This window comes from Cynoglossus semilaevis, chromosome 1 (genome assembly GCF_000523025.1).
Source record: "Cynoglossus semilaevis isolate Cse_v1.0 chromosome 1, Cse_v1.0, whole genome shotgun sequence".
Taxonomy (NCBI): Eukaryota; Metazoa; Chordata; class Actinopteri; order Pleuronectiformes; family Cynoglossidae; genus Cynoglossus; species Cynoglossus semilaevis.
In genome coordinates this window covers 23,005,384-23,033,125 of record NC_024307.1, presented here as the reverse complement: position 1 = coordinate 23,033,125, position 27,742 = coordinate 23,005,384, and the positions used below count along the sequence as shown (strand labels likewise).

At 36.0% G+C, this 27,742-nt stretch overlaps 1 protein-coding gene across 1 annotated transcript; it reads left to right on the top strand.

The window, feature by feature from the left end:
• On the top strand, positions 1-23,065 carry ndrg2 (NDRG family member 2). Its single transcript, XM_008320058.3, has 17 exons — positions 1-297; positions 14,919-15,013; positions 16,391-16,432; positions 16,572-16,677; positions 16,771-16,891; positions 17,049-17,111; positions 17,224-17,284; positions 17,488-17,574; positions 17,846-17,902; positions 17,996-18,099; positions 18,188-18,226; positions 18,849-18,900; positions 19,346-19,393; positions 19,593-19,628; positions 19,761-19,812; positions 20,367-20,506; positions 23,033-23,065. The coding sequence occupies exons 2-17, from the start codon at positions 14,939-14,941 to the stop codon at positions 23,063-23,065; spliced, it is 1,116 nt and encodes a 371-aa protein (XP_008318280.2). The 5' UTR covers positions 1-297; positions 14,919-14,938.
• The last annotated feature ends 4,677 nt before the right edge of the window (positions 23,066-27,742 follow it).

Sequence of the window (27,742 nt, the reverse complement as noted above, 5' to 3'; positions counted from 1 at the left end):
CGTCACAGAGCTGAAATTTGCTCCTGCTGGAGAAGGGAGAGAATTAAAAACACAACTCAGGGGGAGGGAAAACAGAGAGGCTGCGCGAAAAATAGCGGACGAGAAGGGAAAAAGTGAAAATAAGACGATAGTGGAAAAGACTGCAGTGGACCTTTTGGAAAAGAAAAAAAGGGAAGAAATTACTCGAGTGGAACAATAGACTCCTTGTAGATAAACCCAGAAATAAATAAATACATCATTTTTGAAGGGGACAAGTTTTTGGGGTGACATTTTTAGCTCAACAACTGCAGAAAAAAGGTGAGTTTGTGCTTTTTCAACCCCCAAAAATATGATCAATTTGCCTTTGTGTATCTGCCTTATTGTGCAACCTTTTCCTTTTTTCCCAAAATGGAGGAACTTTTGTGCAAAAACGGTGAAATTTGGGCCATGCATCTTTATAGTAATCATTGACCTTCCACTTTTACCTCCACCTCTGTGTTTTTCTGCTTAAATTCAGAAACACTTTGCACCTCCATTTTCATTTTCTTTCTTCTTCTCCTTTTTTTTTTTTTTTTTTTTTTTAGAAAATTCATTTAAAAATCCAGTTGAACACGTAGTTAATTTATCTCCACATAAACATACAAAAATGCCAACATTTATAAAATAAACAAACATGCATGAGCTTGTTATTTAACTTTCTACTGATGGGCTGCTCGTGTGTGCGTGTGTGTTATTGATGTGCACATGTGCCACAGCCTGCAGCTCTTTGTTCCTTCTCTCTAACACCACCACTATCATCATCATCACCATCACCCCCTCCACTATGGCTGTGACAGCTCAATGCCACGACTCAAATCTCCTGCACACACACAAACACACAGAATGTAGGCCAGTATTGGCATGAACTTGAATCATTTATAAACCCTCTTCCATCCCCCCACTTTATCTCTCCATCCCTCAAACACACAACTGCCTTTACCCTGTTAAAGTCAGAGCTGCTGCATCAATTTCATGGTCAAGCCTGTTTTTTCATTTCTTTTCCACCCTCGACATGTATGTTTTTTGTGTGTCCCTTTTGAGCGAAGTAATTTAGTCACATGGCTAAGAGTGGAGAAGGTTGTTGTGGCTCTTCATGGCATGCCAGTGGAGGGTACACACAGTTTGTCAATGTCAAATGGGGGTGTGTCTCTTGCATGTGTGTGTGCGCGCATTGCCCCAGCACAACCTTGGACAAAAACATGAGAAGAAGAACAGAAAGGAAAGAAGGGAGGGGGCAGGGCAGAACCCCTCCGTGTCTATAGCAGTAATGTACCTCAAAAATGAGATATTCCCTCATGGAATAACTAATGACTTGGATAGCACATAGCTTCTGTAAGTCCTGCTAGAACTAAGGACACCTTATTGAATTCTTTCTTTGCATATTTACTTATTTTTTCATCCATCTCATATCATCTTGTTGAAATTTTTATAATTGTCTGTTTGCAACTCAAACAACTCAAGATTTGATATTTAACCAGCAACATGTCAATTGTTGAAATTTTAATAATTATTATTATCAGTTAGCGATCTAGGTCCTATTTGATAAGTCAGTCACATGTAATGTGACAAAATTATATAATTGACATTACTCGTGAGTGTATATGACAAATGATAAAGTAAAAATTAAATAGTAGAATAAAAATGAAAAAGAAAGCAATTAATGCATTAGAGACAGCTGTTGTTAGACGTCTTGCACATATAAATATTGTACATATTGAAATGTATGATCACTATCTCAACCATTCAGGTTGAGAGTTAACCTGTTAACATGCAATGATTTTGCTGTTGAGCTGGCCAATCCATTTGCAGTGTAAATCTTTGTATGTGAGGTTGGGGACTGAAGGTTCTGAAGACGGTGCTACTCTGACTGTTGATGTGTCACAGCAGTGGTGATTTGTGGAGTTTATCTGGAGTCGTGTCGTGCTGGTCTCTGTGGGCCAAAAATAAACTCTTCGACTGTAACACTCGTCCTTGGCTCTGATGTGTCATATTCACAATGTTCATTTCTCAGGTCCTTCTCATAGATAAGGAAATAAACTTGTTGACATCATTAAGCGGTGAGGGACCACTCACAAATCCACAGAAAATACTTTTCAATTCACTCAATGTTCACTATTCTTATCCTAGATTTTAGTTCATTCTGTAACTGAATGAACTAAAAAAAGTGGACAGGTTGACATAGTTTAGAAACCCAGCAGACATATTTGATTGTCTCTGCAACACTGTGTTTGTTTCTGTCATTACTATTGACCAGGACGGCCTCATTATTGAGTGACTAAACCATTACTGGATGGTTGTGTCCAGTTTGGCCAGTCTGGCTCTATCATCCACTGGCTGAATGACCAGTGTGAACTCTAGCAGTCACACATTTTCTCTCTTTTTGTCGTTGCATAAATGTACTTTGTTAGCTGTTGATGTTGGAGCTGGCTGTACTACCATGTATTACATACCTACTTGGGTATACAGGTTGGTTGGCTGTGGGCTCTACCAATATTAACATTTACTCCCGCAGTGTTTGCTGTTCCATCAGTGGGAAAATGATATGGTTGACCTGTTTGATCGGTCAAGCTTGTACTTTGTGTATGTGTACATCATTTAACACAGTAAATAATATACATTAGCATGTTTCACCAAAAAATACTTTTTTTGCTCCTCAATAATTAAAAATGTACATGACTCACATTCTAATTTCTGAGGCTTTTCTACTTCACTGCATTCCCAAAGAGCAACCACGTCTCTTTTATGTTACGTACTGCCACGTAAGATAATGCTGTGCTATGTTATAAGTTATGAAGTACGGGAGCTAAAAGCCCACATGATAATTAGCTGGATTAGCTGCAAGTTGTCATATACATATTCATTTTGCACAATTAGTTGTAACCTAATTAAAGGGTGGAATGGAATAGTAAAAATATAAATAATAGTTAAAGAAAAAGCAAATATAGGCTTTTGTAGGTTAGCCAAAAGTTATACCGCAAAAGGTTAAACCTCTAGCAAGTAATATACTACAAGAACATTTTATAAAACTTCTCTACAAATTATCTTAACTGTCCACACGATATATTTATATATTTTTAAAATATCTTTGTTTGTCTTCCAAACAAATTACTTCCTTCTTTAATGCCTCAGATTCAGGGCCTTAAATGATATCAAAACAACAAGGAAATGTGATGATTCCTTCGATTCCTTGTTATTTTGCTACATTTTCACAACAACCATCAAACAGTGGTAACTTTAGATGTGGTCAGCTGCCTATTAAAAACAAAGCACATACAAAATATTCTTAATGTTGTATCAATACTGACTGTGGGGCATGAGAGGCAGGTGATTACTTTGAAATAGAAAGCCATGAAAACAAAGTTGAATGATGGACCAGCACATGGATTTGTTAAAATAACACACTTGACATCACCGTGTCTCTTCAGGTCCCACGATATGATGGTGATGAATGCTGTTGTGGACTCTTGCCTTCTTAGAACTTAAATGATTTTTTCTTTACTACAGAGGTATCGATGGCATCAAACATGCCAAGTGCCAACTGTTGGTATTGAGATGCCATCTCCAAGAAAGTAGCAGTAGCTGCCAGTGGTCAGAGCCACTTATTGAATGTCAAGTGTTTTAATAAGTGGACTGTGAGAGTGTTGCAGTTACAGTTAGGCTGTGGTAGAAAACTGTTATTTAAGTGTACATTCTTCTCCAGCCATATTTACTACCCGAGTAAACAACACTTTATTATTGGAAGTACTGAAAATGTATGTATGTGAAGAATAACTGTTTGTTGACTTTGAGTGCAGTCATATTTTACATATAGAGAACGTTAATGCTCATGAAATGTGAGAATCCAATTCAGGAAGTGGTTTCCAGATTATTTCTGCATTGCCCTTTGTTCTAGCTTGGCCTTTAGTTGAGCTCTGCCATCTCCCAACTACAGGAACCGCTGAATTAAGGCTATTGCAAGCACAGACAATGATGCTCTTGAAATGCCCTGGTTCATCATTATTTTTTGCTTAAGTATATTATTATATAATGTATTATATAATAATTTGTTGAGTGCAGGGGTTTTGAGCATTCTTTTCTAATTCAATCCTCGTTAAACCACATTTACTAGCATTATTTCCCTTGACATTAGCCTTTGCACAGCTCTTGTTAAAAAATTTAAGAAATGGCATGGGAATGGTTGGTATGGCTATCGCAACACCAGTTTTGTTTGTTTTTTTATTTTATTTTTTTTTCATTGACTGTGAATTATTTAATTTTGGCAGCCCAAAAATTGGTATAAAAATACTCTTACAACACTCTAACGTGGACGTTAATGTACTTACATGAGAGTAAGGTCAGTTATTCAGATGGTATTCCTTGGCAGTGTGCAACACTGGTGGAGATTTTTTGGTCACATGAGCACCAGATATATTTTTATACTTGTTTCAGTAAGCGAATATATATATGAGGTGGTAACTGAGATGAAGCGTAACTTAGGCATGCAGATCTGTCTAGTCTGAATCAATTTTGACCGTGTGAGTGAAGTTTCCTCATCCGTCTTTTTACCAACACAGTGATGGTCCACAGTCTGTGTTGGTGCAAAGACAAGATTTCTCTTCAATATCCTGTGTAGGTGTACACGAGCGTAACAGAATCAGCATCTGGGACTGAGCCGACATGGGTTTACACATTGTAGGTGGATGAGATTACAGCACTTGTCATATGCGAGCATCTTGGCCAGAGTGTGAATGTGTGTGTTTTGTACAGAGGGATTGCTCTTTTTTTCTATTTGCCTGATGGCTGCAGGCCAGGTGCAGATAGAGTGGGCTGCACAATGCCCTGTCTGTGTCCATTCCAAACACCGCTCCACAGTTTCCTATTTATAGAATAATACTCTGCTCCAAACTCCATTCAATTCTCTCAGTTTGAACGTAGTTTCTGCTGGTGTGTGTGACTCTGGCATTTTTACATGAAGTATTCAAAATGGGTTAATTCCGGAGCTGTATCTCTTTAAACGTGCACCTGAGTGAGTGTTCATGTGCCTTGAGCATTCCACAGCACACCGTTACATAATCAGGAATGTTTGTTCTGTGGATCCAAGGGGCCTTCCAGGAGCAGAGTTGGGACAGAACCTTGCTTCCCTCCCGATGAAGGCAAGTACCTCATGTTTGAGTGTGTTTGTGTAGAGTACTGTAGCTGCCCTGTAGCTGTGTCACAGATCCCCTAGCAACAGTGGATGGCTGCCATGATGGAGGCTGGCTAAAGAAATGGCCCCTGTGGCAGTAAACAATGAAAATCAAGTACCTGAGTGAATGCCAGGAGAGTCTGGTCTAAATAAACATACTATAGTGGAACACTCAGTTGGTTGGAACAGACAATGTTTTTTAGTTTGTTTTGGTTGACACTTGTCATGCTGGATTGGACGTAAACAAAGTGTTCACTCTGATATTTGCTCCAAAATTAGTTTAAATATATCAAAGACAGAATTGATCAAGACTAAGATCCAGTCATTAACTGATCTGATAAACATTTCAGTCCTGATAGGGATAATTGATGGTGGCTAATTAGAGAAACTACATTTTCCCAATTAGTGAATCGGTTTAAAAGTCAGAGCGTTTCTTGTTGACACATCATGGCTAACTGGACAACATTAAACTCAAAGACCCATTTGACATGCTTAGAAACCATTTAGCATGAGTCTCGTCGTCGGATCTATAATCCATTCCTCTGGTCTAAAATGATTCACCTACTCAGTCACTGCTAATGGTAATACACTCAATGGACGCGACAGTCAGTACCAATATCCACTGAGCAGCAGTTGTACAGTTCTGTGCCTGATGTTGTGTTTTTAATGAAGTGGGGTGATTGGTTTTCGTCTCATAAACATAACCGCTAATTCCACAGAAGACAAAGAGGGAAGTGAGAAGCATCTCATGTGAAGGATTCTGTGCCCAATCACCATGGGAACAGTGTGATACTAAATAAGACATGAAAATGCCTGGGGTAGTTGCATGACCATTTTTAAAGATTTTAAATAGAAAATCAAAATCATTTTTACTTTTTGCTTGTTCTTGGGGTTTTTCTCTGCCGCTGTTGCCTCTGCTGGCACTTTATTAGACTGCATGTTGGCAAAGCAACAGCCAATTTGGCCAATGTTTAAAAATGTGTAAAATGTTAAATTAGAAAAAAAAATTAGAGGCTTTGTAATTAATAATTAATACAAGCGACAAAGGTGATTTTGTTTTTCCACTTCTGCTTGAGCATGGAAGGACAGCTGGAAAAAGCAGCTCTGGTGCAGTTGAAAACTATTTTCTGAGGAGATTTCAAAAAGCTTTCTGAATTTTTGATCCATTAAAGTTTGTATGCTCTAAATATTCAGTATACCATAAATATTTAACACACTTGGCTGTGTTTTTCATGGTGGAGATTTAATGATGTTTCTTTTAACTTGTTCACTGCTTTATCAGTCGTTATCACTGATTCATTTATCTCTGTCAAGCCTTGGTTTTGGTTTGACCTATAGCTTGAAGGTCAGCTGGTGTGTGTGTGTGTATTTAAGGGCTTCAGGGTTTCTTTGAAATCTGCTTATCTATGATCATGTGCTCTTCTCTTGGCATAGAGCCTGAATTAAAACAGTCGATCCTCGCCTTAGACTCTTCTAATTTTTTTTTTACTTAAAAATGTTGCTGTAAGAGCTAATCAAAAATCTGAACAAAACTGAACCACTGTCTATTCTGAGTTCACATAATGAAGCGGGGTAATTACTGGTCTTCTTCATGTGGATCCATTACACAGATATTGAGTTTTCAAAGCACATGCCTCTCCCTCAGCTGTCATTAGCTGTAAACGAGTGTTATGGAAAATCTGAATGTCGTAGATACATTTACTCTTATACTGTAAACTTGTTCAACTCTTGAGATATTGAATAGAATTTAAATCTTTTCTCTTTTCTTTTTTTTAAACTTTAGGGTAGCTTTAAAAAAATCTAAAATATTTGGTTGGCTAGGTTTTTGATGTTTTAATGGACCAATTATAGAAAAAATACCTGATTTCAAAATAACGGTTAATTTGTGTTTGTTTTTTAGCTAAACATTAACTACATAGGTAAACATTAACTATATATATATATATATATATATATATATATATATTTATATTATGTTAAAGGACCCTAGCACCCTTGAAGCTCAGGCTGAAAGTCAGTCTCTAGCCCAAGAACCAATGCTTTAATCACCTACCAGAACTTGCCATGGTGGAGTTTTTCCATCCATCAATTAGTCGTTAGCCTTAAGCCACAAATACTGAACTTACTTAAATGTAAGTAACTCGTGTATTGGGCTTTTTGAGCTGATTTCTTTAAGGTTGAGTACCAACACAAAATTTATAAAAAGAATGTTTACAGTGGCCCCTAAAAAATGTTTTGTTTATTGTACAGTATAGAGACTTTCAAACCATAGACCAGAGTCAAAAAAAGCAAAACTTTTCTTTAATTTCTCTCATGAACTATTGTTGAAAATTGGAATTTACAAAGTGTTCTACTTTCATTAAACCCTCAGCCTGAGGCTGCAGTGGACTTATTTGCCTTGTCAAAGTTCACCTTTCAGAGAAGACAAAGAGGCTGTCTGAACATCTGAGTGAAGGTGAGCTCATGATGCAGAACATAATGGGCGGCCTGAAAATGAAAAGGAGAAGCGAGTTAATCTGCCGAGCAAAGGACGACAAAGGACTTCAGGAGACGAAGTGAAGAGTGAAGAGAAAACTGCTCTTTTTGAGCTGTTCTTTTATTTGAGCGTGTGCACGTTTGTCCATTTGAGAGCCAAGTTGATGAAGGTGTGCCCGTCCAGCACCGTGGGAAGCAGAATGGCACAGTTGAAGTGGGGAGAGTTAGCAAAAGACCTTGGCTTCAAAATAGAAAGAAAAAAAAAGGTTTGGCTTCAGTTTCTGAGTCTCCATGGTGGCTGCTGTGGATCCTGGGATCCCTCCTGATGTTCTTAGCCCAGTGTTCTCCTTCCCTTTTCACCTTTTACGGTGTGTTTTCGATTTTGTGGCCGACCTAGCAACTAAAGTCCTGTAGAAAGGAAAACAGGCCACATGAGGTACAGTGTGTTTGTCCTGGAGTCCTTTTCCTTCATTTCTACAAGACCCTGTGCAGAGAAATCGTTTCTAATTGTACAAATGTAGTATATGTAGCAAAAACGACTAAGGTTAGCCAAAAGAAAGCTAAACACTTGCATACACATAAGTAAAAGATAGTGTAGACTAGCTTTAAAATAGTTTCAAGTAAGCAGTTGTCAACAGCTATAGTCAGTAGGCATGTAATGATTGTAATAATTAGTTAGTCAAGGAGTAGCTAGAGCTAGTTACTAAGTTACATTATACCCTTTTTGTTCTCTGTAAACTGTGGAAAAAACCTCTTAGATAAAGTTTGGATATGAAGAAAAGTTTGCTGAAATTTCTGAAAGTTGAAGTTTGCCAACTGATCGATTTCTCCATAAATACTCGGGCAAAGTTTTCTGTCTGCTACTATATTTATGTGTGTGTGTGTGCGCTAGTACAGAGTGATGGGGGTACCTAGGTGTGACAGCAGTGAGAGGCTGCAGACTGACATTTATTACAGCAGGGCAGAGAACAGATTCATTCCCTGGAGTGTTTGTGTCCTCACCAGCTGGGTCTTAGTAATGTGTGTGTGTGTGCATGGTTGTCTGTGTGTTTGTTTATGTCTGCTCTTGTGTGTATCAGACAAGTGTTTCTCCGTGTTTTTAGCAATAAGGAAATATATGAAATTTTATTTTTCCATTTTCAAATGTAGAACTCTCTTCCTCCCCTGTGCTGCAGGTGATGCTACAAACATGGTTGTAATGTCTTTGTTGGAAGAATTGTAATTAAAATTGTAAATAATTGTACATAAAAATCCCCAGTAGTGACAATAGGGCTGTTCTAGGTAAATGGAACGCTGCTGCTTTGTGGTGCTGTTTACCTCCGATAACAGTGCAGTAAAGCTTTAAAATGTCCATTTGGTCCTAGTGCTGTCTCAGCATGAGAGTAAAAACTCAGATATAACAGTTAACACTTTACAAAAGTCTTATTTGGAGACATTTTATAATATAACTGTATTATAATGACAAAGTACTATATTTATGTTTCCAAAACAAAGATACCACAATTGTCAAGCCCACACCCCACTCACCCCATACATTTACAGCTTTGGTTAAAATTGAAAAATGGTCCATTTCAATTCAGTCAGATGTCACAAAGGGAAAATAATTATTTTCTCTGAGTAGGGTCAGGTCCCTTATTTTGGGAACCACTGGCTTTGGTGAGGCTTTGAGAAAACTGATCATTGCTACCAAAATGAAAGGATACATTTTATGTAAAAGAAAGTTGTTGTACCTTGGTACTTAGCACCCGTGCCGTAGACGTAGGGTTGAATGTTTGCTTACAGGGAAGTGAGATATTTTTTTTCTTTTAGTTTTAACTATGCTGACACAGCTCAGCCCAACATGTTTAATGCATTTTGACTCACTAGCCATGGAGGAGTACACCTCAACCTCAGCACAACTAGCCTCTCGTCTGGCGTGCCCCCCTGAATGCCACAGGTTTAACCCTTTAGCATTTTAGCGTCCAGTCTACATTCTAAATATATAGGTGACCTTAATGCTCAGTGCCCTACTTTACCCTGTGTTTGTGTGTCTGTGTCTGGCCGACATTTGGGTCTTTGTTCAGAGCTGCCATCACAGCTGGTGGCAACGGAGAGAGAAAGAGAGAGAGCGAGCGAGAGAGAGAGAGGTTCAAGCTACATCAAGCTGCTAAACTTTTCACCCATTTTTCATTTTCACCTGATGATGGGTGCACAATGGGGTGTGGGGGGGGATAAGAAAATTGAGAGAAAGAGTGGAGGTGAGATAGAATGAGGAGTGATGACCTGCAGAAATAGAGAAGAAAAGTCAGTTAATAGACAGAAGGGTTGGATGACAAGGTGTTAGGCTGTGAGAAATGAGGTGAGGAAAAAAAACAAAACAGAGCTTTGGAAGTGCGATTGTTTTCTCATTTGACACCAACCTGTGACATTTACTCTCTGTCCTCATTAAATACCAGAAGGTGAGGATTAAAGTCAAGGCTGTTTTATTTTTGTCTCCTTTTCTCTTTGGTTTATTCTGTGAAGAAAGTTTTAACACACAATTAACGTGTCGTCAGTTACATCAATGACACCACAACTATACTTGTCAGAGCGCCAGAATTTTTCTGGACACACCTCAGGGGCCGCACATTTAGATAAGATGAAATAAAAATCACATTTTTGTCTAACATTATTTGATTTGATTATTATTTGTTTATTTTTAAATCCAGCTGCAGGCCGGATTGAACGGTTGGCTGCCAGTTAATAATCACTGCTTTACATGTTACAGTTAAATAACCTTGAAATATTGTAACCAAAAAAAAAAAAAAAAAAAATCAAAACCATCATGTCAGTAGGATGGGATAAGTGAGAAATACATTTTAAAATATAATGTTGGGGTGGTGATATGGCCCACATCTTGCAGCTTTATTTTGGGAAACCCTAATTAGCTCAGTTGTTGTTTTTGTAATTATGTTTTTGTTGCCAGGCCAAAATCTGAATATTCTACCAGTGTGAGTGTTCTCGTCTGCAAAAGCCCACATGGTAAAATTAGATGGCACCAATATGAAGTCCACAAATCCCTCCTTGACTTACAAATTTAGAAATGTTTTGGCAAATGGAAGGTGATTTAAAAAAAACTCTCCTCTTCTGCCGTTGGATTTATGAGGGCGACTTACATAGTTACCCCCAGATCCACCTCTCAAGTTTTGTTTCTGTGCTCTCTGCCGTGTGAGCTCTGTAGTTTTGATGCTGTTGCTTTCAACACTGACAACAAAGCCTGTGTAAAACCACTTCTGAGGAGAAGGTCAGCGCTTTGATCCCCACCTCTTGTAGTGTGTTCACTGAAGTGTCCTTGGGTAAGACGTTGAAGGCCAATGTTGTCCTGGCAGGCGGCTTTGTCAGCAGTCTGTGATTGGTGGAGATGAAATGAGATGAAGTAGTGTGTGTAGCTGTTCCAGTTCAAAACAAGTCTTATAACTAGAAAAGATCAAACTGTATTTTTGACATTTATAGACATTCTCTGGCTTTTTAATCATTCTCATGGTTCTTGTCTTAATTGTTTTGGGTTTTTTTTTTTTCATTTCTCAGACAAGTACGTTGAGGATTTAATTAAAGCCAAGTTTTTGACAGAGGTCATCATCTCTATTGTTGTGTAAATGCCATAATGATGGTTCTGGAATCTGCTGTATGGTTTAGATGTTTTAGAGTTAAGAGGTTTTAAAAAGCAAAGGTGATGCGATGCAGTAAGAAAGTCGTTGCCTGGAAATGTTCTACTTTTTGGGGTAGGTACCTTTGGAAAAAGCTTTTAATCAGACTCCAGGGAGTTGATTGGTGCAACAGTTACTGTTAGTGTTCTAGTCTGTGACATTCCTTGGCATGAAAGGGTGAAGAGACAAGTCGCAGCACGGGGGGTTGTTGTTGTTTCATGTTTTTGACAGGAAACAGGAAAATGAATAGACACAACATGTACAACAGGTGGCTTGGAGAGACTGCTGTTCCTTTGCCATTGGCAGGTCAAGGAAAGTGATAGTCCCTACATATGCCAATAGATGATTTGGTCATGTGGATAACAAGTGGTTATTTGTTCTCCACACACCAGCATCTAGTAGTTACATGGAGGTTATCCTGTAAACTCACTGGATTACACATCTTAAATGTATTTTATTTGTTGTATTTTTTAAACTGCAGAGAGACAACGCCACTTTATTCCAGCATGTGGCCGTCGCCATCTTGTGCAAAGCGTCTTTGTCAGCCTGAATATAGGCTTCCTGTCAGGTATATGAGATAATGTTTAAATGTAGTACTTTGGAAAACCAGACTCCGGTCTAATACAGTACATGTTCTGTTTACAACAATTTTATAAACAGGTTGAGAGGTTGGTCTGGAGCATTGGCTGCAAAGGTCAACATTCCATGCTACAAATTGACATTCCTTTTCAAATAATTACCTATTTATTCATTTAATTTAAAGATATACTAATGTTTTGAATAAAGTGCAAAGTAAAATCTATGCGTTTTTGTAACATTTTTTACAACCAGTAGAGTAGCCCTCTAGTGGCTAGGGTAGTAAGTTTTACATGCAGACTACTGTTTTTTGGTTTTCTGTACATGGCTTTTATGTCAAACCACTGCACATCTAAAGGTCTCACAACCTAGAATGTTTCAAGCTCTTTCTCTCTGCTCTATCGCATCTTTGCATATTCCTTGAGATTCCTATGAGATTCCTTCTCTTTCTTTGGTCTTGTTGTGGTGTTAGCGTTGCTGGGTGAGTTTTCCTGACACTTGAAGGAATCAAGACACCACTTTGTTTGTATTTGTTTTTTCTTTTTAAGCTGCCTCCATGGTTATCATTAAAAGAAGAAGTATGGATTCATTTATGTGCACTAACTGTGTCTGCAGCCTGATACCTAAGACATGACACCTGTCCCTGGTGACAGATGAACTGAACAACTGTTATATGACAGCTGAAATGTGGAAGTAGGATGATTTCTCTCTCTCTCTCTCTTTCTCTTTCTCTGCCAAGCCCCAATCTTTCGGCTGACAGACAGCGCCTCCTGTGCATTTTACAGTCATTCTGAGAACCGACACACCAACTTAGAAAAGGAGAGCCAGAGAAAAAATACTGATGACGGGAGTTAGGGTCGTTTAAGTTAAACATTTTAGCTTCAACCGATAAAAAAACATTTAGGTCATTGTATAGAAAAGTTCCAACAGCAGCCTGGGTGGAATATGTTTATAGTTACAACAAGAGTTACCCATTGCATTCAATCACGTCAGTGACCTTGTGAAAACGTAGTGTAAAATGAATTGAGGAAGTTCACATCTTGCTGCAGTCTTTGCATAATAAGCTGCTCACGGCACTGAAAGGAAAGTGTTAAAGCAATGAGTTCGCTTGGCTCATTCTGAGTCCTGTGCCCGTATTTGAAGGAAGTATGTCCAGGTGGAACGCTGCCTTTGCATGAGACCAAAACTGATTCTGCGTTAATGTCTGTCAGTCTTTGACACCAACGTTGACAATGACATTAGAAGATAGTGTTAAGACCTGAGGAACATCAGATCAGTCGTCGTTGTTTAATCAGAGTGAATATTTTATGCGTTCATGGGAAAATTCATACATACACAAACCCACACCTGAATGGACAACATAGCATTAAGGTGTGACCTTCATAGAAACATCTGTCCCTCAGTTGTTTGACCTCCGTGTTTCTTCCTTTTACTGACTTTGTGCTGCAGCACGTATTTTTTTCATTTTCACTGATATTAATGGTTAATGGTTGCTGACAACTGACCTTTGTTATCATCACATTTCACTGTTAAAATACCTTCTTAGAAATGGGAATCTGCTGATGATAAAATCATTGTTTGGATGTAGATTAAAATCAGAAATACCAAACAATTTGATTTTAGTGATGGAGATGGCTGAGATACTGAAAAGTACAGTATGTTCTAGATGTGTGTGGGGCCAGGAGAGATGTGGGTGTGGGTGTGTGTGTGCGCGCCTGTGTGTGTGTCACTTTTGTTAAATAAATTGTTGCCCTGGGCTTGAGCTTTATGTCTCTTAGGGTTTCAAATGGAAAAGATTATCCACACAGTCTCTCTCTCTCTCTCTCTCTCTCTCTCTTTTTTTTCTCTCTTTTTCTCTCTCTCTCTATCTCTCTCTAATGTAATACCAAATCTATAGCTAGGATACAGTTATCAGATTATATGAGCATGAAATGTGAACTGTCTCACACTGACACACACACACACATGCGGTGACGTCAGACGATCCCATGTTTCAGGTTTAGATGTCAGATTAAGCCCAGCGCTGTCAGGTACAATACCAACCTGTGCCTGCTCACTTATTTTTAATTCTCCTCCTCAGCCCTGGAGCTGAGTGGAAGTGCTGTGCTGTGACAAACGGGATTCTGAAAATATCTAGACGTGTCGGTGATTCACACTCACATGTCCTCACGTCTCTCGTTGATTTTTTTTCTGTCTATAAATAGTAAAGGTGGGCAAATTAGCAACAGAGCTGGAACCAGAAAACAAACAAAGAAGTCTGAATCACGGGATGAGAAAATAAAATGTTTCTGTGCTTTAGTTTGATCGTTGTGTGTAAGTCACACACAACACCTAGAGGCTATTCCTAAATAGTTATACATTTTATGGAAAAGGGCATGTATTTAGCCATTTATATCATTTTAAAATGACGTAGAAACTGCCAGTCCAATATGGTTATTAATTGATAGCAGAATGGCTAATTACTGGCCAAAGATAGGTTTGAAAAAACAAAAAATAAAAAATTGGAAAAAAATTCCAATTGTAATATGACAGAAATAAGCCAAAAGAATCAGCTTGTTGAGAAATTAGCCTGAAATTTGCAATAATATAAACGAAAAGGCTTACGCTCAAAGTGCTAGACCAAAATAAACCAAAAACAGTTAAATATGTGAACATTTCCTGCAAAAGAGTTTAAATCTTTATTTAATCCCCTTGGAAATTATTAACATTTCTGCAAAATGTGACATTTCTAAAAATATATCCACACCTTCTCTACCTCCTTGTCCTCGTACTTTTCCCGTCTCTGTCCCAAAATCAAGTTCTGCTGCCAGTCATTTCTAATTAACTTTTATGGTGTCCCGTAGGAAAATGGCAAACTGTATTTAAACATGAGCTCTGTGTGTGTGTAAATCAGCCTGTGCCTGTTCCACCGTTCCCACTTGTTTGTGTAACGATGTCAGGGACAGTATGATGGACACACTGCTGTAGCCAGACCATCGTACGTCTCAGCTTTTCTTTTCTAACTCTGTGCTTTCTCTCAGTCATTACAGGAAGTGACAACATGACCACAGAAATGCAGGAGATCGCCATCACGGAGGAGAAGCCTTTACTCACGGGTCAGGCGGACTCCACCAAGGTCAGACACTCACACATACACAAACACCACCTCCTGAGTCAAGACAGGACACAGGCCAGAATTATCATCTAGTTATTATCAATATCATCACCTTATTATTCATATGTCCATAGCTGAAACGATTAATCATATGATCGTTAAATACCAATTCAAATACCTGTGCTGACTTTAACTAATATTTTTCATGTGATCAAATAAACAAATAAACAACAGATTAATTGATTACAATAACAATCAACAGGACATTTCTTATACCAAATTAAAAGTGTGTACTTTTTCATTTCATGGTTGTTGTTTTTTTTAAATCACATGGTAATGTGGTGCATGAAAGGCTTAAAATAACAGCATGGAGGTCATTGAAAGGTGCTTGAGTTTGACCTTTCAAATTGAATATACTTACACTGAGTGATTAATCGTTGCAGCTCCAATGAGATAAACCTCAGATTAGGATTAGGTTGAGGCATATTTATCTGTGAGGACAGAGTAAGGAGTGTATTGTGAAAATGCTTTGACCCCAGGAAGGCAGAAAGACAAGCATGTGTGTGTGTGTCTGTCAGCACGTCTCCTGACTACACACAAACACACACATTGAGGTTTATTTGTGTTCCTGTGTGTGTGTGTGTATGTGTTGGCTAAGATTTGTTAGGCTGACGTCAAAGCCCGGGGGCTGGAGGGGAGGACGGGGATTGGAGTGTGCAGCTACTCTTCTCTGCTGATATTGTTGTGCAGATGTTGCCTTACAAAACGAGACGTTAGTGACTCGCGGCTGACACTTGGTGGACAAAGAGAGAATTAATCTCTCAATGGGCCCACAATATTGCGCCCTTGGAAGGAAAAATATTGTTTAGACAATTTATATTGTCTAAACAATATTGTTAGGTTGTACCTAACAAACAAAACAGATACTGCAGCATGCTGGAGTACGGAGGGAGCATTTCCCAGCAACAACCCATCAGTCAGGATGGCTACTCTGTTCATTTCCTCCATGTGTCTTTTGGGTGTAGTTTCTGTCAAGGATAAATCCTTGTAATGGCCCTTGAGATTTCCTCATCTCGATCGTAGTGATTCAGATGGTTTTTTGCCGCTTGAAAGACCAAATGTTTGTGTTTCCTGTTTCCCCAGTGGAATTACAGGAGTAAACGTACTTAGCTTTAACCTACTTATAATGTCATTCTTCTTCACATCCTTAAATTTTACATCTAATAAGTTGAACTAACCCTCTCATAAGATACCTTACCTTACAAAGACACTTGCTTTGTGTAATCTGTGGAGAGTACATTTACAACATCTACTGCACCTCACATTTAAACTTGTAACCATTTTTGAGGTAGTTTTTCAAATTTTGCCTAATATTTGTTGGACTCGTGATGTTTCCAGGATGCTGAACTGGCAGCACGGATTCTCCTGGACCAAGGACAGGTAGGACTTTTTTTATAGTTTCACCTCCATTGATTAAAATGAGGTTCATGGCCGCTGCAATTTTCAAAACTTGCTTAGCTGAAATTTAGTGGTTGCATTATAGTGCCAGTGTTGAATTGATGTATTCCATGTCCTGCAGGAGCACAGTGTGGAGACTCCACATGGTGTTCTGCACGTGACCCTGCATGGCTCTCGGACCAGCCGTAGACCTGCCGTCCTCACTTTCCACGATGTGGGACTGGACAGTATGTATAATGTTTTTGCTCACTCATCTCATAAGTTTTTAAATCATAAAACATTTCAGTTATAACAATGTTTTTTTTTTGTTTGTTCCGCAGGTAAGAGCTGCTTCTCTCCACTCTTCAGATTTGAGGAGATGCAAGAGATCGTCAAGCACTTCACACTGATTCATGTTGATGCTCCTGGACAAGAAGAAGGAGCTGCTGCCTTCCCGACAGGGTCAGACATGAGAATGCTTGACACTAATGTTGACTTGATAAATTCTCTCTTTCTTTAAAAAAAAACAAAAGGTCTCCAAGTGTTGTTGTCCAGATCTTGGCTTTAAATTACACCTACTCTTTTATGACCTGCTCCTCCTTTTCTTCCTGTGTTACAGTTACCAGTACCCGTCCATGGACACCATCGCGGAGATGATTCCGGCTGTTCTTCAGTTTTTCAAGTCAGTTCTAATTATTTGTTCTCTTAAAAGAGAACAATGAAATTTGATAGACCTGGATAATGATGATGAATTTTTGACTGACTCTGGTGTCTCTGGTTTCCTCTACTGTCAGTTTCAAGACTGTAATTGGAATTGGTGTTGGAGCGGGAGCCTACATTCTCTCCAAGTTCACAGTATGTTTTAGACACGCTGTTGTTTTTGAATTCATTATCATCTTTCTTTAAAATGGATTTTACATTGAACTTATTCTCCATCTCTCATCAGTAACAACTGTTTTTTGAGTCTCTCTTACACTGTCTCCATTTGTGTTTATACATAAGGATTTAAAATGAAGGTAAACCCACAATACTGAATGTATTGTGTATTTTCTTCCCAGCTGGCAAACCCAGACTCAGTGGAAGGTCTGGTTCTGGTCAACATTGACACCAACGCTCGTGGATGGATTGACTGGGCGACTCAGAAGGTTCTCTTCTTCTTTTCTTTTTTTTTGTCTGTTTCCTTGTTTTTTTCTTTCTTTTTCTACAATTTCTTTTAATATAATTTGTGGATTTACCTTGTCGTCCTTCCTCTTTACCTCAGGAGATGTTTTCTGTTTGTCCCAAAGCAAATATTTGATCATTTTAATGACATTACTGGAGAGAATGACTTCCTGATGATGCTGACATTCACCGACTTAGTCAATACTTGTTAAACTGGTTTAATAATTGAATCTATTTTGTGTTGTTTTTCTCCAGCTGAGCTCAGTGACGTCATCAGTAACAGATCAGATCCTGTCTCATCTCTTCAGTCAGGTACTCCTTCATCCACTGCTATTTTTCCTTTGTTAAATGACGTTCATTTAGACAAACCTCTGGCTCTCTGTCATGTCCCGGACCGTCCTGTAGGAGGAGCTGTCGGCAAACACGGACCTGGTCCAGTCTCACAGAGAGCTAATCTCCAAATCGTCTAATCTGGTCAACATCGATCTCTTCTGGAAAACCTACAACAGGTCTTTATGATTAACACATATTCCAAAAACACAAATATTCAACACAAAAATTTGAAGGTTAATTCTCTCTGTGTTTATTCCCAAACAGCCGCAGAGATTTGATCCTGGAACGCAGCAGTACCTTCAAGTAAATAAACTACAAAATAATTTTTGTTTTTTTTTTAAAGTCAAGTCAGGCATGATTTAATCTGAAAGAAAACCATCCTTTACTTTCCTGAGTTCTATTTTCAAACTCTTATTGTTAGCCAGGACCAACAGTGATGACCTCAGAGATAGCCTAGAAATGACTGAAGGTTTTATGCCACCCCTGGGTTGATGGCCAAACCCGTTGTGTAAAAACTCTTTGAGTAGTACTACATAGGTGCAGACTATTCATCATTTAAAAAATCATTTAATTTATTTCAACCAAAACAAACAAGGGTTGAACATTTTGGCATAAAATAAAGTCCGTAAAGTATATTAAAAAATCAGCTAAATACTTCAAAGTTGTTAAATTGAAATAGACCCAGGTGTGTGAAAATGCTAAGCTCCTAAAGATAGCTACAATTATGCTAAATATTAGCCAAAATAGTAAAAAAAAGGCTTGAAGGTAAAAGGCAGTTTATAGTGCAGTTAAAAAACAAACCTGCTGATGTATATGTTAGTGTGTTAACAATAAGTAATAAAGAAATACATAGTTTTTTTTACACATTTATATTACATAAGTACATTGTTGTTCATATCAGAATTATTCTGCTGCTCTCCCTCAGGTGTCCAGTCATGTTGGTGGTTGGTGATCAAGCTCCCTATGAAGAAGCAGCTGTGAGTGGGATTTTTCATCAAGAAAAAAGAGTCTTGTACAATACAACAAAATAATTCAGCTACAAAGTATTTTAAAACTTTATCATTTTATTACAGGTCCTGTTACTGTTAATGTTTACAGTTTAACCTTAAATTTTACACTGTTACCTTTATAACACATAACCATAATCTTGATTTACACTACTATTATATTTCAATATACCATTAGATTTCTAATATGTTAATGTATATGTGTGTATATACGTATATGCTTACACAATGCTTATGTATGTGTGTATATCTGTACATGTCTATGTATATTTAGATGTGTGTATATATATACACATATACTACATATACACTATGCTCATTTAATTTAGAATAACCATCCATCTATCCATTTATCTAATGTTTACACTTTAACTGTTCTGCTCCAAGGTAATTAGCATCCTTCTGTCACCACTAGGTGGAGTGCAACAGCAAATTGGACCCAACAACAACCTCATTTCTGAAGGTAAAATAAACCTTTGCTACTTTTGTTTGAATTGCTCCCTAAAAAGTTCAACTTTAGTTATTGTATCACAATGAATACTGACAGTGTCTGACAAAATGGTTTGGATGTCAATTACAACACGTTATGTTGCTGTAAGTCTTAAAACAACAGAGATGTTGCCTGAAAAGTCCTTGAATTTGACTTTGCCGCTCTCCCACAGATGGCTGATGCTGGTGGACTGCCACAACTGACACAGGTAACAAGGTTGAAGAACCACAGCTTGAGTCTGGGGTTGGAGTTCAGAAGAAACGAGATGTCTGGTTTGGTCAGAGTATTTAGTTTGAACTGTGTCAAACACTGACTGTGTTCACTTACTGTGTTTTTGCAGCCAGCAAAACTGACCGAGGCGTTCAAATACTTCATTCAGGGCATGGGCTACAGTAAGTTCAGTCATGTTGGTCACTGTGAGTTAAGGTATTAAATATTTGATCATTGTACCTTTATACATTATTCACCACTTATAATTATGTGTACTATTTATTTTTACTATTTTTATTAATATGCTAAATAAATAGCATTTTTTATATAAAATATTTTATTATAATTTTCTATATTTTTTATACTTAATTTATTTATATATACCTAGTTTATTTTGTTCTTAAATGTCTATAAACAATACAGTTTCAAGGTAAAATATCAAGATACAGAATAAAAAGTTCAACTTAGAAACATTTGACTTAAAGTCCAGGTTTCTGTGCACATGTTTATTTATCTATTTTTGAAGGTTATAACTATTAGTGTTTGTTAGAGATGGCTGAAATAACATGATAAACTAAACTGAATAAAAATAAAACTTTCGGTGAGTTGATTTAATCTGAAATTTGATGTTGTTTACTTACCTTAGGATGGAGTTCAGTTTTTTTTTTTTAATTGTTTAAACAGTATAAAAATGTCTGTCTGCTGACTTGGCGTCTTTCTCTCCATCTCTCCACAGTGGCCTCCTCCTGCATGACCCGCCTGTCGCGCTCTCGTACCACCTCCCTCTCCTCCTCTTACTCCATGGACGGCTCTCGCTCGCGCTCTCGCACGCTGTCGCAGGGTTCGCAGGGCGGCACAAAGGGTCATGTAACCTGTGTATGTGGTCCCTCTGTGTGTCACCTCACACTGCTTCATTCTCTGGCCAGTAGGAGAAATTCATGGTGTCAACCACAAACACCCAGTTCAAGGCCTGCAAAGTTAAAAAAAAAAAAAAAACACAAAATAAAACAAACAAAACCCAACACCCCCCAGTAGAACACAGACGGTACGTTTACATGCAGTGTTGAGATAAGACTAAATTAAAACTCCTTGACCCTGTGTACAAGCACAAGAAAAGAATCCACATTTTCTCACATTCATCCTTCACTCTGATGGGATATTTTTTCACATTCTAACTTTACTCTTGACCTGTTGTATCAGAGTCCAAAATGGCAGACACACACAGTAACAGGAGGAATTTGAAAAAAAAAAACCTCCTGGGTCATTTCACTGCTTAACAAATGCCATCCTTGGTAGTTTTGGTGTTGTGTTTAAGGGTTAGGATTAGCACTTGTAGAGTCACGTTGAATTAAACCGACACATGCTGAGGGAACAGAACTCCGTAGCCTGTTGTCTTGATGTCGTTGTGCATCATCAATGAAACCATGTTTGAGTTGGATTGAATGTGATCTTTAATTTTTTAAATATTATTTTAGTTTCAATAATTCTAAATGTAACAAAAGGACGTAGCTGTTCCCGTAGTGAATGTGAAGGAAGCGAGAAAGTAGAACAAAAGTAGCACACCACCAACTTTGCTTGTTGTTTGCTTTTTTGGTATTTTAATAAATACCTCTATTGAAGTTCGTTTTCATGAGACGTTCAAGGACTGGCTATTTGATTCTTTTCTTCTGTAAAATAAAAGGGATAAACCTCATGTGGAAGTCTAAGGGCTTTTGGCAAACGACCCTTGATAGTAACCTTTTTATTCCCATTAAATATTGAGTGTTTTTTGATGTAGCTGTGATGACAGTAACACTGGAATTCTTTTTCAAACTAACGCAATGAAAATTCACGGTCATGTAAACGTACTGATTTGTTTTAATTAATTTTTTCTCTAATTTTTCACCACAAAATCCCCATCGTCCTTCACCACCTCCTCCTCCTGACTCCTTCCATCTTTGATGGAAGGGGGTTGGGTAGCGAACAGTGGCCGTTCCTTCCTTTCTTCCTTCCCCCCTCTCTCTACTGATTTTTCCATCAGCCCTTTAAATCAGATGAGGGTGTGGTCGCAGAGATGACACTCCTTCAAAGTAACCAAGAGTAATAACCCAGATAATGCTATTGTTGTTGATGCTAATGACTATAATGTTGATGATACTGAAGCTAATAATGATGATTCATTAACAAAAAACACCTTTGTCTTTATTACGCAAAAATGACCTAAATATAAAAATACAAAAAACATACTATAGCAGAGAATCTTATAATGATGTGTGTCTACTACTTTAAAATCTGTTTTTTTTTTTTTTATTTCTCCAGATTTTATTAAGTTTTTCAGTCTGTAACTTGCTGCAGCAAAGGGATGGGAGCTGGTGTTGGTCGAGAATTGGAGTTGTTTTTCCTGACTAAACTTCCTCTTCACTGCTGATAGGTGGTTAATGTCTTCCATTTGTCCTGTTTGTATGTAACTTGTTGTCTTGTTTTTTTAAGGATTTAAGGAGGCTTTTGTGAAGGGGGAGGGGTTCTGTTGTCTTTCAGGATGGTTCAGAACAGGGCTGTCACCTTTCAAAGTTAAAATAAGTTTTCTGGACACACATGATTTTAGGAGATTTTTTTGAGGTTTTTTAAAAGTCAGCTGCTGTTTGATTTTAGTATAGTTTGAATTTGTTATTTGTGGCTAAATTACATAGCTCTCTTAATGAAAACACTTTTCTTGAGCTGGCACAGAAGCATTAATAGTGGATGAGTGGAAAACATGTCTATTTTAGAGTCTGTGCAACTCCAGAATAAAATAAACCCAATGTTTGTGTGCAAAAGTAGGGTGTAAGATCAGGAGTTTAGGGGGCTTTAAATCTTTAGGATTTGAAATATTTCATTTATATCAATGTTGCTTGCTAACAGTATTACCACCACTGATATGCCATCACAGTGTGTTAGCAGTAGCACAATTACTATGATGTTAGCAAGCAGTCATATACGCGTAGTGTCAAATTTAAAAGAATGTTCTCATATATAAGGCAGAAAGATTTTTGAACCTTAGATGAAAAGTGACAGCCCTGAATTGTAAACTGCATGTTTGGATATTATAATGTATATATTTTTTAATTTCTGCTTCTAATGTTGTGTGGATGTGGACATGTATGATGATGTGGCCGAAGTGAAAGCAAAGAGAGACAGCTCAGTTGTTTGCGAGCTGTAGCTAGCTATAGCGTCCTATCTAGGACAATAGTCAAACACTTAAATAGTGCTTCCAACGTCGTTGGCTGTCTGCATCCTTTGCTACCGTATCCAGATGTTGGTGCACATGGCAGCACTACATCCTGGATTAGCTCACGTGTGTATAGGTATGTGTCAGATGTGGCTAGAAGATCACTGGACTCATCGTCTGGATTCTTGTAAATTCTTAACGTTGCTTGTGCACAGATACCTCCTAACAAACCCAATAAGCCTACTTGAGTCAAACGTGCAACGCAAGTTTTAAATGAACATGTGTTACTCCATTGCACCTAGCATCTGTTTTCAACCACCACACGTGTGTTTTCATTTGTTTGTTCATGTTTGCAGCCAATTGCAGCCAAAATTTGACAATTGTCACAGTCCAATAGAAAAAACAAATCTTTATCCGCTTGCAGACCAATATTTGACCTCTTTAGTAGGAATGGGTATCAAGAATTTGCTATTTATTTGGTGTCACTTCCTAAACCATGATACATAAAATATCCTAAAAAAAAAAACCCAATCCTGCTTACACTCAATATATCTAGCATTACCTGATTTCTAACTTCTTTGTAAAGGTTTTGATTGATATTATGCAAAACTGTGTTGCTAACTTTTCATGAGGCTAACATTCACCAAATGCAGCCAAAATAGACAAAAACAGTGGGAACAATGCAATGTTTTAAATGTGGCCTGAGCACAATTAGCTCCAACTATTAAAACTTTTGGCTGTGATATTACTGAGGTCCGGGTTAGTAAAAGGGACATCTACTGGTGAGGCTGTAGATTGCTCCTCAGTTCATCCCTCCCCACAAGTGTGTCAGCAAACTGCAGGAATCAACCCACAGTAGAACGTGTTCCTCTTGGTTTTCCTGCTGCTCTCTGCTTCACATGAAGAGATGAAGACTGCGATGGTTCTCCAACCAAGCAGTAGAAATTCTAGGATGTGAATGTTTGGTATCAGTGTCACCAAAAAGTATCTGTTTTGATAAAATTCCATTGATACCCATCCCCACTGCTACAGTAACTGACTTTAGACCAGCCCACTCACTGCCACCAGAACCAGACCAATGGATTAACCTGATCCAGAACCAGAAAAACCAACAAACTGCCAAAACTAAATACCACAGATGTTGTGATATGGTTCCACTGGAACATCTGTTTTAGCTAGCAGTTTGCTAATGAAAGCTAACCACTGCCCTCAGATCCGCAGGAATTCTCAGTCCAGCATCTATGGAGCACAGTGTGTATTGTAACCTCAGTATGCTGATACATCTGTATGTTTCTAATGATAAATCTTTAGTTGTTTTTTTATATGAAAATAAAAACAGGATGGACATCTAAAAATGGAACATGGAAAGTGAGAAGATTGATGAAATATGTTGATGGTAATGATGGTGATGGCAGTGATTCTAGTTCCCAAAGGAATGGAATTCAAAAATCTAAAATGTTGGGGGGAAAGCAAATGTTCTAACAAATAAGTGATAATAGTTAGAGAAAAATTGCCAAATAAAGAAATAAGGAGCAGCGCTTCTTTTGGGAGCAGAGCTGTGTGATTGTTGAAGTCTGTTTTTGTTGAACAACCAATTCATTAATCGTTTCACATCTTTGCCCCATTTTTGTTTTTGTTAAGAATTATTTTCCCTTATCTCCGTGAATTGTTAATGTCCCAATGTGGTCACTATTAGTTCAACTGTGTGTTAGTTCTTGTGTAACTCTTTTAGCATTAGCCCTGATAGAGGGGCACTTAATAAGAACTTAACAATTAACAACTTTGAGAAGAGAAAAAAAAGTGTTGAAAAAAATTAAATCAAATTTAAATGTGTGATTAATTCCACTGTGTAACACAATAAACAATCTGTAAAAAATACCTAAATATTAATAAAAAGAAAAAAACTCAACTTTCCTGTTTTTTTATTTTGTTTTATTTGATATCAGGTAATGGAAAAGAAAATATAATATAAATAATATTTATATTTATTATATATTTTTCAAAACACTACATTTCAATGAGAAATGTGCAGAAAAGATTTTGACAATTTTATTGTGAAAAATTTTCATGAAAAATCCAAAGAAAAATTAATTTTCAAAAAAATATATTTTGACGAGAAAAATTTAGAAAAGCTAAGATTTTGAAAAAAATTTCATCTAAATATTTTGACATTTGACCAAAAATTATGGTTTTGCCAAAAAATTCCAAAAACATTTTTTTCAAATTTCAAAACACTTTATTTTTATGTGAAACATGTAGAACACATAGTTTTGAAAAGACATTCAAGTCAAGTTTCAAAAAAAAAAATTCAATATTTTTTCCAAAACTCAAGATTTTGATGAAAAACATATAGAAAAGATAAAAGGTGGACAATTTAAGTTTTGAAATTATTTCCAAAACAATACATGTTATTGAGAAACATGCAGAAAAGATAAAATTTTGACAATTTTGTTTTCAAAAAATGTCATTAAAAGTTTTTAACATCTGACCAAAATTTTGGTTTGTTTTTGAAATATTAAACAAATATATATTTTTAAAAAAATTTAAAACACTACATTTTGATGAGAAACATGCAGGAAATATAACATTTGGAAAAATTCTTTTTCAAAAATATTCATCTAACATATGATCAAAATGTATGGTTTTGCTGAAAAATTCCGCAAAATTTTTTTTCCCCAAATAATTTCAAAACGTCATAGTTTGATGAGAAAAATTTAAAAAAATATATATATTTTTAAAAAAAATTAAAACACTATTTTTTAATGAGAAACATGCACGAAAGATACATTTTCGACAATTTTATTTTTAAAAATTTTCATCAAAATTTTTTAACATCTGACCAAAAATTTGGTTTGTTTTTGAAAAATTAAAAAAAATATATTTTTTTTTAAAAAAATCAAAACACTATATTTTGATGAGAAACATGCAGGAAAGATGACATTTGGAAAAAAAAATTCAAAAATATTCATCTAACATATGATCAAAATGTATGGTTTTGTCGAAAAATTCCAAAAAAAATTTTTTTTAATTTTCATCAAAATATTTTAACATCTGACCCAAAATTTGGTTTATTTTTGAAAAATTAAAACAAATTATATTTAAAAAAAAAATTCAAAAAACTATATTTTGATGAGAAACATGCAGGAAAGATAACATTTGTAAAAAAAAAATCTAAAATATTCATCTAACATATGATCAAAATGTATGGTTTTGCCGAAAAATTCCAAAATTGTTTTTTTCTCCAAATAATTTCAAAACGTCATAGTTCGATGAGAAACATGCAGAAAAAATAAAATTTTGAAAATTAATTTTCAAAAATTTTCATCAATTTTTTTTTACATTTGACCAAAAATTTGGTTTGTTTTTGAAAAATTAAAAAAAATATATTTTTTTTTAAAAAAATTCAAAACACTATATTTTGATGAGAAACATGCATGAGAGATAACATTTGAAAAACATTTTTTTTTATTTTTAAAATTTTTGACGAGAAACATGCAGGAAAGATAACGGGAAAGATAACATTTGGAAAAACATTTTTTCAAAAATATTCATCTAACATATGATCAAAATGTATGGTTTTGTCGAAAAATTCCAAAAAAAATTTTTTTTAATTTTCATCAAAATATTTTAACATCTGACCCAAAATTTGGTTTATTTTTGAAAAATTAAAACAAATTATATTTAAAAAAAAAATTCAAAAAACTATATTTTGATGAGAAACATGCAGGAAAGATAACATTTGTAAAAAAAAAATCTAAAATATTCATCTAACATATGATCAAAATGTATGGTTTTGCCAAAAAATTCCAAAAACATGTTTTTCCACAAATCATTTCAAAACGTCATAGTTTGATGAGAAACATGCAAGAAAGATACAATTTTGAATAAAAAGTTTCAAAAAATTTCATCAAAATTTTTTAACATCTGACCAAAAATTTGGTTTGTTTTTGAAAAATTGAAAAAAATAAGATATTTAAAAATAATTCAAAACACTATATTTTATTGAGAAGCATGCGGTAAAGATAAAATTTTGAAAATTAATTTTCAAAAACGTTCATCAAAATATTCTAACATCTGACCAAAAATTTGGTTTGTTTTTGAAAAATTAAAAAAAAAATTTTTTTTTAAATTTCAAAACACTATTTTGATGAGAAACATGCAGGAAAGATAACATTTGGAAAAACATTTTTTCAAAAATATTCATCTAACATATGATCAAAATGTATGGTTTTGTCGAAAAATTCCAAAAGACGTCATAGTTTAATGAGAAACATGCAAAAAATATAAAATTTTAAAAAATTAATTTTCAAATATTTTCATCAAAGTTTTTTAACATCTGACCAAAAATTTGGTTTGTTTTTGAAAAATTAAAAAAATATATATATTTTTTAAAATTTTTGACGAGAAACATGCAGGAAAGATAACGGGAAAGATAACATTTGGAAAAACATTTTTTCAAAAATATTCATCTAACATATGATCAAAATGTATGGTTTTGCCAAAAAATTCCAAAAACATGTTTTTCCACAAATCATTTCAAAACGTCATAGTTTGATGAGAAACATGCAAGAAAGATACAATTTTGAATAAAAAGTTTCAAAAAATTTCATCAAAATTTTTTAACATCTGACAAAAAATTTGGTTTGTTTTTGAAAAATTGAAAAAAATAAGATATTTAAAAATAATTCAAAACACTATATTTTATTGAGAAGCATGCGGTAAAGATAAAATTTTGAAAATTAATTTTCAAAAACGTTCATCAAAATATTCTAACATCTGACCAAAAATTTGGTTTGTTTTTGAAAAATTAAAAAAAAAATTTTTTTTTTAATTTCAAAACACTATTTTGATGAGAAACATGCAGGAAAGATGACATTTGGAAATTTTTTTTTCCAAATGTCCGGCTATAGTAAGGCATGTTTTGG

Excerpts from the sequence above, each read along its gene's own strand:
- ndrg2 (XM_008320058.3), top strand. The coding sequence starts at position 14,939 with ATGACCACAGAAATGCAGGAGATCGCCATCACGGAGGAGAAGCCTTTA. Across the intron at positions 17,903-17,995 it reads TGTCTCATCTCTTCAGTCAG|GAGGAGCTGTCGGCAAACAC; the intron begins GTACTCCTTCAT and ends ACCGTCCTGTAG. Across the intron at positions 20,507-23,032 it reads CAAAGGGTCATGTAACCTGT|ATACCTCCTAACAAACCCAA; the intron begins GTATGTGGTCCC and ends GCTTGTGCACAG.